Genomic DNA, 20,433 nt, shown 5'->3' with positions numbered 1-20,433 from the left:
CGGTAACTAGTTTATTTCTTTTCTCCACTCTACCCTAATTTACACATCCAGCTCGATCGATCGATCGTGACTCCCAGTTTGGACGCGGACAAGGTGTCGGTTTTGGCGGATGAGGGGCGGGGGTTGTGGGGGCCATTTTTTGGCTTGTTTCTTTCTTTTCATATTTACTAACCAATTTCACTCCCTCGCCCATCGCTGCTGCTGAGGGGAAGTAGTAAATTTTAGATGATCGAAAATGAAACCCAAAACCCTGAAGTACTCAGGAAAACAAGCGGGTGAAATAATTTCCCTCCCCACCGGGTTCCGTGTTCGTCACCTGCAGGTGAGGAGAGCCCCACTACTGGCAAGGCATCTGGCCATCGAAGCTCCAAAAAACGCATGGTACCCATCGAGTTGTTACTGTTTCGTTTCTTACACTTTTCGAGGCACTTTTCGGTTGTTTTTTTTTTCTCTCGTTCATCTGTTTGTGTGTTATTTTCGCATACGGCCAGCATGATGCTGCTTTGGGGCTTTCGAGGTCCGTGAGATGAGAGTGTGGTATTTAAGCTACGAACGCAAGCACATACACACACACGCATACAGCCACAACCGCCCCGATGTGTTGCGATCGTCTTTGTTATTTTCGCAACATAAGCACCCAAGTCGGTTAGGGGTTGGTGTAAATTGCCTTATTGGGCGAATTAATTATAACAAGAGCATCAATTTTCGATTCTAAATTACAGGCTCTTAGTGGGGTAATTTTCGAAAACAGCGTTCCGTTCGCTTGCTGTTTTTGTTTTTTCTTCAGCCAGTCGTGTTCTCCCTGACCCGCTACCCTCCGCCAGCAAGGACTGCCTCCTCTTAAACCCTGTTTTGTTTTTTTGTTTTGTTTGGTGCCACAGCTTCACGCTCGTCGGGATCCGGGATGGAGCCCGAAATTGATTTCGACCGTTTTCCTCCTGATGGAACTCCCCACACAGGAACTTCGTGTGGAGCGATTTTTGCCTCCCTTTGGTTTTTTTTTCCTTCACCAAACTTCATGCCAAACGGTAATAACAGAAACAAGACTATCCTGCCCCAAAAACACCGAGTGTTGAGCATATTCTGCACTAATTCGAGTGTTTTGACTTTGAAAAGCGTCGTCCGGTGCAGGGCTAATTATAGGTGTTTGAGCCATACATCTATCTACACTTCTTTTCATGTTTCTTTGCCATTAAACGCCACCTTCAGTTGTTGTTTGTAACTGCGAGCCTGGACCCTCGCTGGAGTCTGCAGTTTGTATGATAGTTTGGGCGAAGCTTGTGGTTCAGTTCATTGCAAACGGGTAAGAATAAATACACTCACACAATGCCGTTTGTGATATTTGAAGCTATTTCATGCTAAAACTTATATCCTTTCAATTCACTATCAGGAATGTGTTTTATTTATGTTACAGTTTGTACAGAGTATTTGTTTTAAATGGACGAACTTTTGTTTAATTATGAGAACACAGTGTAGTACAACAAACAAACTTGCAGAGCAACGAAACAGATCATGGTAATAAATAATATTTTATTTACGTTACTTTGTTATCTATCTACCTCATCTTAAATCGCTAAACGGTTCGTTGGTTAACTTTACAAAAATCCTATCGTTTGGCACATACTTGTTGCGTGACTCAACGAACATGTTGCAGATGACAGCTAAATTACACACAAACTTATTGTTAGACTTCCATTTACTGTTCCAAATGAAATCCGTTTACATTTACTCCTTGAGTAGGACACGCGCTACAGGTCCTTTGTCTTCTGCATACGAGTCAATTCAATTAAATCCATTAAGCTAAACTACCAACGAAATACAACAGGGAGGAACTTTCATTACAACTGTGACCACCAGTCATTTCGACAATCGGATTAGTTGATTATCCTGACGTACAAGCGTGCTCACCAAGAGCACTCACACTCACACAGTTATCAGCAGCAGCCATCTTCGGCTGAGCGGGCTCTATTAATTGTCAACACGCAGTAATATTTGCTTCACTATACTCCACTCCATCATCCATGCTCCTGCTCGTCCTCATCACTGCCACACTCATCGTCCATTTCCATATCGATAAGCTCGTCCTCATCGTCCTCCTCATAGCCCGGGCTGTGGCGCCCATCTCGGCCACCCTCACCGCTGCCTCCGTTCGATTTGGCGTCCTCTTCCTGCTGCATCCTTTTGTGTTTGGTGCGCCTGTTCTGGAACCATACTTTGACCTACAAAGAAAAAAGGAAGAGTAAACCAGAGCTCCTGATCAGAACGTGAGCGACTACCCGAGAAATGGATGCTTAACCTCGATAAATCACTTCATTTCCTGCATGGATCATTAAATTTGTATGTGTGCCACGTGTCCGTAAACGATTATCAGTAGCAGTTTGGAGGGAGGAATTGGACGCGTTGAAAGCATTTATCTCACAATATAAGAATTGATATTGTATTCTTATGTTTTACATATTATTGCTGTTTTAGGACTACGTTGGGTAAATACACCACCAGCGTTCAAAAAGTAAACTAAAACTCTGTTTTAGCAACTCTCTCCTCATCCAAACCATTGCGCGAATCCTTAGCTTCTCCTCTCCCTGCTAGAAATTATCGCTTTCACCCTTCGCAACAAAACACCGATCCTACGCAACTAGGGGAATTGATACGCATTTCATTAACTGCTAACTACCTTATCCTCCATTTTATTACTACTCCAATTATGGCAACCCTCCCAGCGCAGGATATACCGTGCCGGAAGGACGGGACGGTTCATAATCAACCAACCACAAACGATAAATGCGCAGAGGAAAGTGGAACCGACAACAACTTGCCAAACTCAATGTTATTTCAGCATCCCTTTTCGGCACCGCCAACCGTTCCATGCCGTTCACCGCCATCGCCGTTTATTATGAGGGAGTTTGACGCGGTTTTTCATATTTTCCTCCCGCAAGTGGCTCGGTAATTCTCTAGAGAAAGAGTGAGAAAGCGAACTAGCACCAGAGAAGGAGAGTGAGAGAGGCAGAGCGAGTGAAAGATAAAGTAACGATTCGCCTTTCCGCCGACCCCGGCAGCAAATCGTCCTTATTTACTGGCACACTTTTGCCCCTAAGCGTGATACCCCATGGCTGGCAGATTGCGAATATTTGTTCAACAAAGTGCTAACAATTTATTTTATCTCTGCGTGCAGCAGAGATGGGAAAAAAGGGGGACACAAAAACAGGGGAAAAACGAGGGCGAACAGGGAAGGAAGTCGTCACCGGGACGTGATCAAATTTTGAACCAATCCAATAAAATGGAGGGAAAATTGCCATCATCATCCTCGGCTGCTGGGCTGCAGGGAGCGAGGTCGCGCAACGGGCTTCCTAGCACTGCCCTTTAGCACGCTTGTTTCGCAAAGCGGTGCACGTTCCAACTTTCGGCTAGGGGGTAATCTGTTTTGTGGCAGTGACAACTGTGGCAGTTCATTTTGCAGCTAGGGATAAAAACGTAATAAATGACAATAGACGTAACGGAAAGATGTTCTGTATTCAGTTACTCCTGTTCTGTTCGGCTGTAAGTGAGAAGAACTCATTCCTGGGTTAACATTTGCAGACATCTACTTTAACCCTATTTTGGAAGGCAACTCTATGTTTAAAACCAAAATAATCATTTCTTCGCTACAGTATTCTTAGGCTTTACAATTAAATAGAGTGTTAGAAATAACAGAAATAATTTTATATGCAATCTTTCAAATCATCCCGCTTAGCTTACCTGCGTTTCTGTGAGGCTTAGTGACTGCGCCAACGATTTCCGTTCCGCTCCAACCACGTAGTGGTTGTTCTCGAAGGCATGCTCCAGCTTCAGTAGCTGCGATGGCGAGAAGGCCGTCCGGACTCGCTTGGGTTTGCGAAATGGTAGCAAATAGCCTGCCGAGGAAATGGAAGAAACAGAGCAGTGCTGGACATTAGGCATCTTCAGACTCGGTAGTTACTTGGACGCATTACTCATAGTTTCAATTCTACCTCTTAAGCTAATCTTTCTTTCTCTCTGCTCCAAAAAAGGCAACTTTCAATCAGCTTCCTTAGAGTCCCAAACCCCACCAAAAGAGGCTCCATCTTCTCGAGGGCATTCTGCGATGATGGCATTCCAATGGTACCTTGGAGGCCATTCTCGTTAGAAGACTTACCCTTGCTGACCAGAACCTTCAACCAGAACTCCAAATACACCAGCAGGGCACTGCGTCGCCAACCGGGCGCAAACCGCGGCCACGAACGGGACGAACACTGACAGGAAGGTAATTTGCCTGATAATTCCCACCGACCGGACCGGACCGAACGAACCAAGCGACGACGCCCGGAGGGCACTGTCAGCTGTCCCGGGGAATGCGAGCTGAGCATCGAAATTCGAAACGCTTCTCTTTCAACCCCCGTTTATCCCTCGTTCTGGCTGCGTCACGTGAGCGTGAGGGCAGGGTAGATTGGGGCACAAACTGGCACAAACAGAAGAAAAGAAAGGGGTAGAAAAAAAAACTGCGTGCCACGATAATAACGTTTTCACGATTTTCTACGCTTGCCTCCATTATGTCCTAATGTTTATGAGGAGTTTACTTTGGCTGCGATGTGATAATTTACTAACAAGCCGATTTGATGGACGTCAGGACGAGAACTGTGTGGACGAGCTGGTGTGTACGTGTTTGTATGTGTATGTGTGTGTATTGGCTGCTTAGCCTATTCCGTTTAGGGGTTCTGCTGTGGTGGCGAGTTGCGTGCAAGATTTGATTTCGAGTAGCGGAAAAAGCGGTTCGTGCTCGCCTAAAGGTGATTCCGGCGAGCAGCGAAGAAAGCAATCCCAGAAAGTGTACGCCGTAATTTTGAGGCTAGCACGAGGTTTGAAGAAAATAAAGGAAAACGAAACAAAAAAAACTGCACTCGAACCGAACCTGCCTACCAATGCCCCCAAAACGTGTCTAGTTGATTTGTTTGATGATCTAATTTCTGACAAAACCAATTGAATGCGTGCCAATCGTGCGGCTAAATGGATGGCTAAATAGTTGATAGGCGTATGTGTTTTTAAAGCTTCCAAACTCCGGAGAGAGTGCTTATTGGAAACGCTATTTCTCTTTTTGCGCTTAAAGCAGATATTGAAATGCTTTCAATGCTACCCTTCAATCACTAGAGCGTACACAACCAATCTAAATCCAAGCCCCACCTACATCAGCATCAATCGGAAGGCAATCAACAGCCCAACAGGCTCGATTTGCATCTGCGGTTTCGCTCCATGTTTGGTATTTGGGTTTTCCTGTCCCTCGTCACGCCGCTACCTTCCGCTCCCTTCGCTCCCTGTGCACAAAAGCCGCTCAACAATGCTGCCACCGGTCCGCGGCGGAGTGCGCAACCATCGGTTGTTCTCTATAAAATACAATATAATTAAATAATTACACATCATTATGATGCATACATTTGCATCGATAAGGGGAAGGGAGGGCGAGACTGAAAGGGGGAGACGAATGAGATGCAGCACGGTAAAAAAAAAACGTATCTTTAAACGAGGCTACCACGTCGCTCACCCAATGCAGCCCATGCAACCAAGGCTCCACCACGTGCAGCGCCGTGAGCTGACCATCGCGGGCCATCATGCGCGCACCGCCGCTCGTTCGTCCGGTTTACGCTTCGGAGCTCTGCCCACGGTCCCCAATGGTGGGGCGGTACAGTGAGATGATGAAAACGAGAAAAGAATTGGTCTTTAATAAACAGTTTCTTAATCGGTTTCCTATCACAGCGAGGGCGAAAGGGAAGGAGAGAAGAGCGAGGGGACTAATTTATCGCAAAACCGTTAATGATCGCAGCAGACCGACTCGGGCTCGGGCCCGGGTGCAGTTTCCCTCCTTGCCCGCCATTATATGGCTGTTGCACGTTGCATCTCGCCGAGCCGGGCAGAAAACGGCAGCCAATCGTCCGATGTGTCACCCGGAGCGACTCCATACGTGCGGCACATTACCGAGCGACCATCGGGCCATCATCGGGAGCCGGCACGCTGACGCCACAGCCACCAGTCAAGGATGATTGTGATCGCTCTCGGTGTAGTGGTATCATTACACACCGTACCCATACCTCCTTGCACACACACACGCACATACATACACATGGCAATCACATGCTGCGTTTTATGTGCAATATTTTATAAACTTGTCACTTTGCTTGTCATGCCTAATGAGTTTTAATAAATAGTTAATCTACTAATTGGCACTAAACGCAAGCGTTAAGGAAAAATCGATCTGAGCGTCTGAGTGTGTCCGTGTGTGTGTGAGTGTTTGTGTTACGCTGTTGGGTTAATGTAAGCAAACCCGCAACCGGTGGCTGATTACGCACGCCCCTAATCAATGGCAAGTGGCACTGCTGCGACGGCAACCCAAGGCAACCGGTTTCCCACCGATCGATCACTCCGAGCAGGACTCCGAGCGGGGTACGATCAAACGAACGATAAGCGCAAGCAAAACCGTCGTCCCGTACCGATTGCGCACGTTTCGTGATGGGAAAGTGCGAGACGATCGGTGTTTGCAGATGTTGAGCCCGGGCGATGCAAACACACAATTTGCATGGCATCGGATTAAGTATGTTATTTAATGAAGTCATTCAATCGCAAGATGCTATCGGCTTGCGCGAAGCGTAATTGTGGGTTTTGGAGTTGTGAGGTTTCCGAAGAGAGTGATTTTATTTTTATCAAACTGTGAGATCTGCTGCTTGCCAGTGTGAAGAGTACAGTTGTCACACTTCCTCGATATTTGGACCTAAAGTTGGAAACTATCAACATTCTGAAGCATCGTTTGTCTCAAACAAAGTGAAAACTCTGTAACAGAAAGTTCGTCTTATTGAAAACAACGTGAGACTCAAAGTCGTCGCCTGCAAAAACATTGTGTGTCAGGATAGCTTGCGACCCCCCGAAAACGCCCGATCAAACTATGCCAGCAGGCGCATTAGCAAAAATCCATAATTCCGACATAAATGTACACAAATCGAGCACGCAAAACACTGCCTCCAACCCAAAATTCTAGCACTTCAAGAGTGCTTCAATTGCCCGTGGCTCAAACCATGCAGCCTGTCACCGCCTGTTCGCACAGGAGGGTCCTACGAAACATTCCAATTGAAATGCCAAATCGGGTTGTACGTTCCATCGTTTCAGTCCGTTTCCAAACAAATGTTTGAATCATTCCACACACAACAAAAAAACAGGCACAAAACCTGCAGCAAAACAAATCCTGCCCCACTGGAAGCTATTTGCAGGATTGCAGGAAGTCTTGGGGCACCCTTCCCGACCCCCCCGGGCGAAGCGCAAACAAATTCGAACCTGACAGAACTTCACTAGCTTTTGATTAATGGCTTTATAATTGAACACTAAAAGGCCAAATGGAAGGCGTTTTGGCCGTTGTTTGTTCGTTCGAGGGCCTCTTCACTTTATCCATGACCCCGTATTGCAAACCGTGCGCCACTCCATAGTGCACTGGAAATACTTTTTTTGTGTTTTCGTTTTGGCGAAGTACAAAAACAGGACACCGCTCGATCGATCGCCGACGGCTCTGTGACAGATCGAGGTTAACCGTTCAATTGATGCTAATTTCCGCTGCCCGGAACCGTCTGCCGGACGGCCGGTTCCTAAAATCTGCAACGGCCATTCCTAGGGTGCCAGATGTTGATGGATGGTGCGCACGTAAATGTCATCCTGACAGCTGTCCCCGCTGCCGCAACGCTCTAATGAGCCATTGGCGAGGTCGCAACATTGTCTGCTTGGCGCTCTGCGACCGACACACCGCAGTCGTCGGGTGAGATGCTGGCCCGTCCGCACGTCCGCCCGAAACAAAGCGAACCTCTCAGTGATTAATATCGCATTAGCTGATCGTCACATCACACATAACCAGCGTCTGCAAAACCCTGGGTGCATAATAATCGATCGCAAATGACTGTGAGTGTGTGTTTGCAAGTGCATGACACCGGACACAACAACAGGACATTGCGGTTGATTATTCCCATCATTTGCAGCTCTCCCTCTCTCTGTTTTTCTCTCTCTCTCTCTCTCTCTCTCTCTCTCTCTCTCGCTCTCTTACCCGAGGTCGGTGTAAAGTGTTCAGCAATTGATTCCAATTATTTCCTTCTACCACCGCACGAAATAAGGGAACGACGAAAATCTGCCGCTCACCGCGCCTGTTTCGCAGCGCCGCGGTTAAAAGCTGCGAAAACAGAAACTCCCTTTTTTGCAGAAAACACTGCAGTGTACCAGAGGGCGAGACCTTGCCACCACGGCGAAGGAATTAATTCGCAAATATTCGCACAAATTGAACAAGCACAAAGCAGCGCGCGAAAATGGAATGTGAGTCTGGTCGCCGGGTGTGTGTGTGTGTGTGCAGGAAGAGTGCTCAAGAAATTACCAACAACAACTGCAATTCCAGCTAGTGCAAACAACCTGGCCCGGGTCGGTATGCTTCCCTGTTTCCCTCCTCATTCCCCTTTCACACCCCATTTGCCCACCGTTTTAACAAGCAACCCTTTTTGTCGTTTCACTGCAAAGGCTTCAAATTGACCGCCAAAGGGGTGGCAGAGGATGAAGGAGAAACGGACAGAGAGAGAGAGAGAAAGAGAGAGAGAGAGAGCAGCACGACAGAGCGAAATGGCGACTCGATCGCATCGCATTAATGGCGGTGTAATTATAGCATGTGAGGTACCGGCCCATCAACATCCGTGCCGACCCGAAGGCGATCATTTTACTTCGATTGTCCATCATTTTGATAATGGTGTTTCCTTTCCACGGCGCGCTGACGTGCGTTACCTCGGCCGGTCCGTTGCCGGTCCTCCACCCGCACCACCGTCTCTCTCTCTCCCTTTACAGCCCTTGAAGCGGGTACGGACGGGGTTTGCGCGACGAGCTCTTCGCGCAAGGGCCCGATTTTAATGAGTGCGGTGCGTGTGCTGCTTGGTAAAGGCCCCGTGGTTAGGCAAGGAGGGCGAGCAAGGGCATCGATCGATCCCGCACACACACACACACAGCGACGTTCAGGTGCCCATGGTGGGTACCGGAGCTCGCTTAACGATGCTTAATTTGATTGATTTCGGTGCATAATGTGCACTAATCGTGATGCACATTACATGCACGTACACACACACACACACACAGGACACTGGACGCAGGACGCGAACGACGTGCTTTGCCTTTACGTGTCGTGTGTTTTCTCTTTCATCTTCCCTCCCCGGTTCCTTGGTGCCGGGACCGAAAAGAGTGGAGCCTCAAATAACGCAACGCTTAAATTAACTGCCAACCTTGCCGGCCCGGTATGCAGCCAGTGCAACCGCGGTGCGCGGGTACGCGGTAAGTGCAAACATGATAATTTCCATTTTCATTCCACTGTTCCGCGGGCCTTTGTTTCGCTTGCCTGCTCATTTCGTTTAACCCGCGTGCTGCTTGCCTCTTGCGGTGGGTTAATAGATTTGTAACAGGGTTTGTTGTATTTTTTATTATCTTATCAACCCGCGAATGGTTTAGTGTAAATAGTGCAATATACATGTGCGCAGAGCGGGTGAGTGGGGATTGCAGTTTTCCAATCATGCTTTGATGATTGAAAATATAACAATCAAGCTGAATTATATATCATTCTAGGGGATGAAGAGATCGATTCATGATGTCTTAGAACATCCTTTCAATAGAAATATTATTCTCAAGCAAGGCAGAAAGCATTTCATAACGTTGAGTGAAGAAAACCCCCTACAATTTCATTTGAATTTTCTTAATATTCTATCAACCTTCATTGAGTCCTAGTGGAAAGTAACAAAACGCTTCCTACGCTTAGCCCCAACTTGCACGTAATCGAACGCTCAAGTAATCGCCGCACGCATCAGTTGTAATCCGCACGATATCGCAAAACGGCCAGCGTTTAATTAAATTATCTCTAATTTGGTAGCAATTAAGAGCAATGAAGATAAGAGGAAATAATTGTGCCCACATGAGTTCGCTTGAGCAGACGCGGCAGCAACCACGTCGCGCCATGCCGGCCGCAGCACCACGATGGAATCTCGTCTCCGATCACGACCAGATCACGATCAATTGCTCGCGAAAATCACCCCTGCCCAGGCTCGCGCAATCATGCCCGTCGACTGGCAGTGGCTGACCAGCTCCGGCTTAATTATGATACTAATGAATTTGTTGTCTCACTGGTACCCCTGTACTCCCGCCGTTTGCAATTGCGCGTGTGGTTGCTGGCTTTGCTCAACACCATCACCAGTTGCACACCCGCTAGCCCAGGACCACGCGGGCGACCACTTGCTGCCGGTAGAATTTCGCAGAAAATTGATTTAATAATAATATGCACACAATCGTTGACCCCATTCGAGTGCGTCACGATCACGGCACGGCCGGCCGTGTTCCAATGAGGGACCGTTTTCCCTTTCGCCGGTTTGGAACGGGCCCCTCGAGACGCTCCCCGCACATCGGGGGACTGCTTGGATTGTTGGCGGCTTAGAGCAGCAGCAGGAGCACACTTGCGCTACTTGTCCAACCCCATTTCGGGAGATTTGCGTTTTTCACACTGCATCTAAAGCAAACAAACTCCCCCCCAAACGCGCGCGGCTTTGGCCGCACAAACGACGCTCGTGGCTCGTTTGGGTTGCAAATTGATTTGATTAGCCGCGCGGAAGGGAACGCGTCATTACCGGGCACCCGTTGGCAGCCGGTGTGTGTGTGTCTTGCGGATTTTGGTCCGGCACACCGTCCCCGCCAGTGCAAAGTTGTGCAATCATCATGCTGTGTGCCTTACAGCATGCGCAAAGACACACACAGAAACGCTCAAGCAAAACAGAGCTAACAAGCAGTGGTCGAGATCGTTCGTGCAATCCCTAATTAGCGACGCAAGTGCATCCAACGAGGCACTTTATTAATGTTTATTGTTCTTATCCGCGATCCGAGATCAGTGTTAGCTCAATGATACGTATCGTACTGAACTGGTTCGACCTGATTTCCTAATTACGATATCAAGATACCGGCCGGTCAGCCAGCCAGTCAGATGCGGATCAATTACGATCGTACCGAAAAAGGTCGGGACGTTGGAACGACTGATTGCTGAAATGGTCTGCCCGCTCCAGACCTGCACAGAGAGCATCGAGAGATCGATGCAATCAGACGTCATAAATTACCAATCAAACGATACGGATATCGTATTAAGGTATGGAACGATGAAGTAACACATGAGAGCGAGAGATCGAAAAAAAGCCCCGAAGAAGCAAACAAACAAGCTAACGATTAGAAAGGCTCGACTGTTATTGTACTGCCGACATAAAAAAACACAAACTGTTCCTCATCTGCCCGTACTTCGATTGATCCTAGGAAACCGCGCACACTTGCACAGCATCTCTATCCCTATCTAATGACCATAACTGTTACCAGCTGGCAGGGTTTGGAGGTGGATTAAAAGGTAAATAATAAAACTTTACCCACATTAATCGCGCTCCATAAATTTGTTTTATTTACCCAGGATCCGCTAGACGATCACCTTGCAGTCCACACTCGCGGGCGTTCACGGATCGAACCTCGTTTCCTCAAATGACACGTGTTCGGGGTGTCTTCACACGCCAAACCGTCCGGCAGGGAGGAGGAGAAGTCATCTTTCAACGCGCGCTGGAAGATGCACGCAAAACACGAACGCATCACAAAACAAATCTCCGACAAGCGAGCAACCGGACCGGCAACAAGTCCGGTGCATTATACGGACGACGGAAGGGGGTGGGGAAGGAAGGTGGACATAAGCATTGCGTGTTCACTCGGCACTCTTTTCTGCTGTATTTTTTTTTTTTTTTTTGGGATGAAACTCCTTGGGTCCAGCTCCAGCTGCCAACGTCAACTGACTCCAGGCCCTCCTGGCCTTCATGCTCAGCAACCTCGGCAACAACACCTTAGCCTCGGCACGCAATGCATAGGCCTTCTTCCGATGGCTTCTGAGTCCTCAGCAAAATAAGATCTCACTAATCATTTTTATTATGAGCAGGGTGAGCGCGCGATAAATGTGTTATGGATTTTAAACGCCCCCGCTTAAGTTAGGGGAGGGAACGTTCACCTTTTTTTTTGTTTTTTGCTCTCTTTCTCTCTGGTGAGGAGAGAGCGACAAAGAGAAATGAAAGGGAACATGCTCCGTCCAACAGCCTGTCCGATCTTCTGGACCCATCCCGAAGCCTAACGAGGTGGTAAACTGAACAGGCAAAGAAAAACAACAACGAACGACGGAGCGACGTAAATAGTCGAAAGCGATGGTCCAAAGATGCTCGCAGCCAGTTCGCGGTGCAGTTGTCCACAACGGAACGTGTGGCGTGTAGATTATCTTTATTTATATACGCACTGATATATGAAAACACCTTTTTGGCGGGCTGCCCGACCCCCACTCTCCCTCAGTTCCCGTTTGTCGTCGTGTCGTCGTCCCTGGCGTGCCTCACCGTACCGATGTAAACTAATTAATTATTGTCCGTTTGCTCGTTCATCGCCGCTCGTTTGTGTGGCTGTGTTTCTTTTATTATTTTTTTTTTTGTTTGCCTTTATGCTCTCTATGCTCTCGGGCAGGCCAGTAGGCCTTCTCTCCCCTGTCTGCCTTTGCTTTCCACCGACACTCCGCCCGCAAAGAACGATGCTTCTCCGAGGAGTGTGGCCACAGAACAGAAAATTTATATTTCTCACTTTTCGATGAGTAATTAGCTTGTTGAAGGTTTCGGGGCCAAGCTTCTACTGAAACTACTACTACTACTATTGCCGACTCCCTGCCACACCCTACCTTGTTAAATCTGGCGAAAAATGCATCATTTTTTCTTTTGCACTCTTGCCCGGAAGGCAAATTGCTTCGTTTACGCTGGCCTTTACACACGCTCGTGCGCGCTCCGCTCCAGTCCTGGCTCGCCAACCCTGTGCGCCACCTTAAGACACGCCAGCCAGGACAGCAGCATTTCGTCGCGCGTTAATAGCTACTGTCAATTATGCATTTCGCATACACACACGCACGCACGCACACCGAACACCTCCTACATGGTCGGCGAAGACGACATCGTCTGTTAGCCCTCTTGGTACGCGTCCATTGCTTCATTGGACTGTGCCGAGACTGACCGCATGTGTGTGTGTGTGCCTGTGTGTCGATGGTGGCAGACGACATCAAAACATGCAAGAGTTGGGACGGAGATCTTAACTTTACCGCCAGCGTCTCACCGGCCCGGGAATTGATGGTCGACTAATTGGAATTTTCATACGCACCGCGCGCTTTCGCCTTACAACACTCTTTCGGGGCGGAACAGGGAGCGTTTAGCCCGGGCGAAAGGCTGAGCGGTTTGCTAATTCGTTAGCTTTCCATGCCTCCCCTCATCCCAGGAATCCCGGCTCGGTGGACACTGGTTTTGTGCAAAATAATAGGCTTGGTGATGGTAGAGACGTGTCGATAACACCTTCGCTCGCACTGGTGCGCGGGTGCCCGACTAATGCGGCTAAGGAAATGACTTTTTAAGCTGGCGAGAAGTCAAGGTTCCGGTCCGGTTTTATGTAAAGTTGTTGAGGTTTTTGGAGGAACAATTTGTGGAGGTAATTACCACAACTTAATGTCAAAAGTCAATTGAGGAGCGTCCTCCTTTAAATGAGGAGGAAGGATTTACTTAAGAATCTCCAAATTTATAAGGAATACCAATTTATATATTATAAAAACATAAAGAACTGTTCCAGAGAGTACAAACCCACCTTCTTCAGCATTCAAATTACTTCAATCATTAACGTACTCCTCAACATACCTCGTTCACTAAAACTGCCTAAACCTACAACTTCAAGGCACTACAAAGCAGAACATGCAAACTATCCTACTTCACACTTCTATTGGCATTCCTACCCAGACTCGCCTGCTCGATTCCGTTGAGCCATAAATATTGATTTACTATTTTTGCGAACCCTGCCACCGTTCGCCGACACTTTGGCATGCGAAACAAAAAAATGGGACACCCAAATGCGCCAATATTGTATTTAACCAATGTCATCACCATATCGACACCGAGCAGCGAACAACAAACAATCCATCGAACAGGTCAGGTTCATCGCTAGCGACCAACTTTGCAGCAGTGTTTGCGATTATGTCGAGCTGATTTTATAAATGTGAAAGTGATTCAATGCGCACACAAAGAATCAATCACTTTTACACAGTAGCATTATGATTTTCCAAAAAAAAAAAACAGAAAAAAATGAACCTAAAGATTATATCCCAATGTGTCAGTCAGCTTAGACAGTCTAATTCCCATCATATATTCACTCCACTGTTCTGCTAGCCACTTCATTTGGTGCGACCCTCCAATGGGTAATGTGACTCCCGGCCCTGTCATCAACGCCCCCTGTTCTGTTCGCAATGTTCCGGCCGGCAAGATTTATGGAATTTTAAATGGGACGAAATGAGTACAAACCGTCTGCCCCGGCTCGGTGACTCGTTACACGCTCAATTATTGAACTTTTTCAGCGGCCTCAAAATCTGCATCCCTTGGCCAATACCAACGACCCTTCACTATCTGTTGCCCGAATCATCTTCATCTTTCACCATCGCCTTCACCGGTGCGTTAGCTTGTTTGGGACTTCGTCGACAACCGACGCCACCGACGGTTGACATTGTTCCCCATGAAACAGTAAATTATGTCCCATTGCAGGCAATGTTGCGTGTGAGCCAACGGCCTCGCTGCTCTACTTACGCCTGCGTCGACCGTGTCAGCATTTGTTTAAAGTGAAGAAAAGCAACATGTCCCTTTTTTCTTCTTCATTTCGTACACACGCACGTACACTTCGTACACTTTCTTTGGCCGCTATCACACGGTGGTCCTTCTGCAGATGTTCCGATGGGTCTAAATATGTATCAGTGTTCTTGCGTTTGGTTTTTTTCACTGTCACTTGAAAATACTTCCTTGTTATACCAATTAGTTATTCAACCTTCTCCGCAAACCTTCTTCGCGTGCGGCGCAATTCTTCCCACCAGCCCCCTTGCAGATGATCCCTGCAATATTAAACGTTTCATCAGTCGGGTTTTTCCTCCCTTTCTTTCGGCTTTCTTTCGGTGCTACCGGAACGGCTTTCTTTGATATGGACCGCCAAACTACACGGCCACCGCCAAAAAACTGGCCCGTGGCGACCACCATCAGCGATCAGGGTTTGTTTTCGGTGTCCTCGCCACTTGAGCCCTCTCGCAACGAGACGAGGCTAAATGGCGTCAAATTGGAATGATACAAAAAAAGAAAGAAAGAACCTTGCGCTTTTCGCCCGGGCGTCCGGATGTCTGGCGAAGGAAAAAGTGGAACGAAATTGTTGCCTTTTCGGTTCGGGCATGACTAATCAGAGCCCTGAGCACTTCCGGTTGCGCAATACGAGTCTTATTACAAAGGAGTATTGGTGTTGCTTAAGATTTTCAACTGTTGCTTATACATTCCAAAGTCTTTGTGAAGTTTCAAAAACGTGTTTGTGAAGTTTCTTTATCAATACCAGTATCATGTGTAGAACAGTTTAAAACAAACTGCTGTGAATAGAAATAGCTATATTTCCCATGAGGCTATATAACACACAATTATTCTCTAAGAAGGTGAGCCATATCCGTACGCAGCTTAGCACAAAGGATCGGCACAAATGGCCAAATGAACTATTGAAACTATTTAAATGCCAATTTTGACTCCAGAAATGGAGCAACTCTCAAATAGTCGCGCAAGAATGGTTCATTTTTCAGCTAATTAAATTCTAAAACCATTCATTGAGGTACTCTCGGCAACCTACCCCTCAATGCTCAATCAGCCGCATTCAACAATAGCGCATCATTATACCCGCAGCTACTTTATCCGTTTCTCTCTTTCGTTACAAAACCTTCGCCTCCCCTTGGTGTCTGCCCTAGCACTAGCAAACCCGGCAGCGCACGCAATCGTTCGTACTGTCAACTGCCTGTACAACACAGAGCCGTATGACAAACAATGTGCCCATGGTGTCAATCAAAATGAGACCATCAGATGCCGCATTCGGTCCTGTGCGGATGTGTGTCCCTGGGTTCCCTCTCCTGGGTTCCACCAATCGCGACATCTGTCCCGGGAACTTCAGTCCGCTAGCCGCTCTGACTCGGCCCCTGTTGAAGGTTCTCACATTAAACGCCGAAGTACGCGGTAGTTGCCCGGGACTCTAACGATCTGCTGCGGTGGAACGCGATCACGCTGTTGTCGCTGTTGTTTGTCCCTATCCCTGCAAACCCCTCACGAGTTGGGAGTGCATTCGAATCTATCACTCAATTAAAATCGAGCACACTTTAAAGTCGGGTACACTGACTTGATGCCATAAACTCTGCGCCCGCTCCGTGTTAATCCTTGTTAATAAACAAACCTCCGCGTTTGGGCTCTGTTTTCCCCGCTTCGGTGTGAGTTTAACGCCCTATCTGGCAGCAACGATCAAAAACGGAAACGACCCACTGAGATTTTGACGGACGAGGTTTTCCCCGTTTCTGTTGTTTCGCGCGACTTTAAGCTGATCGTATCGGGTGCGAAATAAGAATAATATTTATTTTTAATCTCACACCACGTACGGCGACCATTCATTTTGTTCCACGTTTAATGTTGAGAATCAATAGTTTTAGGCAAAAAACTTCATACTTACTGCCTGGAAACCGGGGTGGAAACACATTTCTACCGTGCCGGCTTAGCAGCCACGGATACAGTGGGTAACTTTCGCGCGGCATGTTGGCAGGATGGTTGTGCAGATGGGCCGGATGACCGCCGAACCCACCGTGCTGGCCGTGCACGTGGGCCAACGCCGCCTGGAACTGGGCGGCCAGAAACTGCTGGTTGTGGGCCGCCTGAACAGCCAGCTCGGCCGCACTGTTTCCGCCCATAAACGGGGGCAGCGGCTTCAACGGGTCACCGTTCGGTGCCATCGGAAACGGGCGTACCAAGCCGGCCGGTATGCCCGGCACCATGATGGGGCCTTTGTTCGTCGCTGGACTCGCGGCGCAGGGCGCTGGAGAGTGATGAGGTGATCGCGGATGAGCATTCCGAACACTCGCTTCACACTCGGGAGACAACCGTGTAGCGGGTGGTGGTGAACTGCGACTAGAATTGCTGCTCAAATCAATCATTCGCAACGAGCCGGACCGATTCGGAGTTCCCTCGCCGGGAAGGCTTGACGGGGAGTCCTGGCAACGCGCGCGGTCCGGCTCGCCGCGGAACTCCAGCGGTGGTGTTCCGGTCGATCCTTGCGCTATTCTTTCCCTCAGTGCAAACAGCTCACGGGCCTGCTGCTCCTGCTGCCGCTGCAACAGATAGGCCCGCTGGTGAGGTAAAGGCTGATGACATCCCGCCGGATACGCTCGGAACAGCGCGGGATGCGCTTCCGGTGGCAAGTGACTGCCATCGCCGGGTGGACTCAGGGGCCGCTCGGACGACTCGCTGTGCGGCGAACAGTGCGATGGCGGTGGAGGCGATTGCGACAGCCGCTTCTGGCTTCCGACGATCGACTCGATGCTGAAACCGATGCGAGGCTTATGTGTGGGCAGCGCCATTATGAGTGCCGCTGCCATAGGTGTACCCGTGCAGTGTCAACGCCTTCTTGGAGCACTCTCAATACTGTCTGCGGCTGTCAAAAAACTGTAGCACACTTTCAAACTTACTGCTATCACTTGAAGTTTACATGTTCAACTATCGCGCCATGTTTTTGTGTTCCTAAATGTTTCACTATACCATACTAAACTGCTACCAAAACACTGTATTATGTCGATACAGAGCACTGTATCGACGCAACTCACAAACTACACGCGAAACTCATTATGCAAACGTTCCACAGGGACTCGACACACACTCATAAACGCTCCCCGTGTGCCCCAGCTGGATGCAAATGAACAATGCCACATTCCAGTGTCCATGAATTCACTTTAAACATTACATTTCCACACGGCCACGCTCTAGCCACGGGGCCCGCAACGAACCGCGACCATTCGCGCGTCTTTATGGCTTGTGGGAGAAGGCGGAGGGGGATGAGGGCTTTTACTTGCCGATAGTGCGCCTACCAGCGCAGGCACTAGAACAGCAAAAACCACAAAAACGCCTGGCCACTACTTGCCATTACTGTGAGAGAGCGCAGTTACGTTCGCAATTCGAGCCATTATAACCTCATCAGCATCTGTATCTTCAATCCTTCAATCCATAGTAAAAGGATGATTTTAATGCTCTCACTCTCTCTCTCTCTCTCTCTCTCTCTCTCTCTCTCTCTCTCTCTCTCTATTTTCCTCTCTCACACACACACTCACAACACACTCGCTTTTTCACTCGCACGCACGCACGCACGAATGTGGCGCTCCATATTCCACGAACGCTCAACACATAATAAAAATGCGGCTCCTTTGCTACACCGGCAGCCCCCAATAATATCGGCCGTGCCGTTGTTGCGCGTTGGTCGTTAGCTCACGCAAACAATCGAACGTGCGATTGAACCCCCCCGTTCACGTGCGGTTGCTACGGCAACCAGGGGTGGCTGCCAAAACCAACACCGTCCGTCCTGCACACCATAAAACAGTGTCATTAGCGCTTGCTCAAAGTGTTTTTTTGCGCGTTCTGTTGCCCTGTTTTTGTTGTGTTGCTTCGCACACATAAAGCGCATGATTATTGCGCGAACACGCACACACACACACCCCTACCCGGTAGGGTGGTATTGAAAATAAAGCCTTACTCTCCCCCAACGGGTCGCCTCTTGCTGAGCGGAGAGCGCACGAGAGCGCAAAAAAGGCGGAGCTAAAACGGGACCGATTTCTCGGAAAGGGGGGAAAGCTTCCACACAAATCCGCCATTGGTTGGCCCGGTTGGTTGATAGTACTGCCGCTGCTGCCGTCCTGTGTATGTATGCCTGTGTACGCGTGTTTGCCTTTCGCGAAGGGCTGATATGTACTCCATTGCGTTGCTGGGATGAGCGATCAATTTAGCCCGTTGGATGCTGGTGGTACGCGAGAGTGTGTACCTTCTGTTCGCGGCGACTAGCGCGGCGGTTTGCGCGGGCAGGACGCTCTCGCGCTTAACAAATGGGAGGATGTGTTTTTTTTTTCCTCCTTTTTGCGCCTCGCCATAATGGCATATATTTACTTTATTTATTATATATTATTAGAAGCTTGTTAAAAGTTCATTCTATAATTGCTGCGACCGTGCTATGGGTGCGTTTGGAGTGTTTTATTTTCGTTATTATCGCCATTTGCTCTTTCGCACCGCATCCTTCGCATCGCTCATCGGCTGCAACTCGAAGCTGTGTTTGTTCTCCCGCACCGAAACAGGACATCGGCAAACTAGTGAGCATCCCCTTACGTTCTACAGCCTTCGCACGCCTTTCCCCATTGGCGTGTGTGTGTGCGTGTATCTGTATCTTCACTCAAATGGCGGATTGTTTTGCTGGAGCAAAAACACTACACCGAACCGGAATGAGGCGATGTCTGGCGGGCATCTACTAGCGAAACAAACGGATATTTCCCTGCCACGGTTGTCCTGCCGGAGTCGCTTTGTCCATTAATTCTCCAGTGCAAAACCATTTCCACTGATTGCGCAAGCCATTTTGATTCCGTTGCGCTTTTTTTGTCTCTTTCTTAGTCGCTTTTCTATTCCCAGCGATGGCGCATATCGCCACCGGTGGAGCCTAGCAATGAAGCGAGGTAAAATATAATTGTTGAGTAAACGAACGAGCAGCGTGGAAATTAAGTGACGCAATTAGGGAGTTGATTAGTATTACATTTTTATCCTCACTCAGCTTTAGTGTACAGTCATTATTTCGATGTACGTGAAGCATACTGATGCTTGGGTCGATTTCAGTAAGTATTTTGTGTTTCAATACCGCTTAAATGACAATTATATAGTTAGAGTAATTGTTACCAAATAAGATCTAATATAAAAATTTTGAACTTTGATTTTTATGTTGAAAAACAGCAATTAAAGCTATATCAATGAATCAACATTTCACAAGCATGAAATAAACAATTCAAATACCTGCTGAGATCTCATTTCGCTTTATGAACAACAGTTCCCTGTTCAGCGAGAGGGTTCACACGCAATTTTCCCACCTCGTGCTGTACCATTGTCAACTGCTGCTAACGCCACAGTCACACTGTCTGCTACGCCAGAGCCCACCAAGTCTCCCAGGACACTGACAGGTACCGACCGCACCATTTCAAACCCCTAGAGCAAAGCGAAGCACCTTCCTTGTCTCCTGCGACAAAAATCCTCCCAAAACGCTCAGGTATAGTTTTTTTTTTTTTTTTTGTACTCTCCTCCTACTGCCCTCACCTTCACAGAACACACTATCCTCTCCTCTATCTCATTAGAGCCCGTTTCACACCTTTCTCCATAATGAATAACAAACAAAGTGCGTCCTCCAGCTGAGCGCCGATGTCCTTTTCTTCGGAATTCCTTAACACAACAAGCAGAAAAGGTCGAACGCCTACGACCC

General features: G+C 48.2%; 1 protein-coding gene across 1 annotated transcript; it reads right to left on the bottom strand.

The window, feature by feature from the left end:
- Positions 1-1,510: 1,510 nt before the first annotated feature.
- LOC120951446 (homeotic protein empty spiracles-like) lies at positions 1,511-18,499 on the bottom strand. The gene is made up of 3 exons (XM_040370187.2): positions 16,615-18,499; positions 3,736-3,890; positions 1,511-2,219 (listed from the first exon to the last, which is right to left on the bottom strand). The coding sequence occupies exons 1-3, from the start codon at positions 17,531-17,533 to the stop codon at positions 2,016-2,018; spliced, it is 1,278 nt and encodes a 425-aa protein (XP_040226121.2). The 5' UTR covers positions 17,534-18,499; the 3' UTR covers positions 1,511-2,015.
- Between the last annotated feature and the right edge of the window lie 1,934 nt (positions 18,500-20,433).

Source organism: Anopheles coluzzii, chromosome 2, assembly GCF_943734685.1.
Source record: "Anopheles coluzzii chromosome 2, AcolN3, whole genome shotgun sequence".
NCBI lineage: Eukaryota > Metazoa > Arthropoda > Insecta > Diptera > Culicidae > Anopheles > Anopheles coluzzii.
Note: the sequence above shows the minus strand (reverse complement) of the source record. Positions and strands in the feature narration are given on the sequence as shown.

Bases quoted from the DNA above. Each gene is read 5' to 3' on its own strand.
- LOC120951446 (XM_040370187.2), bottom strand. From the start codon at position 17,533: ATGGCAGCGGCACTCATAATGGCGCTGCCCACACATAAGCCTCGCATC. The intron at 3,891-16,614 runs GTAAGTATGAAG...TTTCCTCGGCAG, and splicing joins TCCACCCCGGTTTCCAGGCA to GCTATTTGCTACCATTTCGC. The intron at 2,220-3,735 runs GTAAGCTAAGCG...TTTTCTTTGTAG, and splicing joins TAAGCCTCACAGAAACGCAG to GTCAAAGTATGGTTCCAGAA.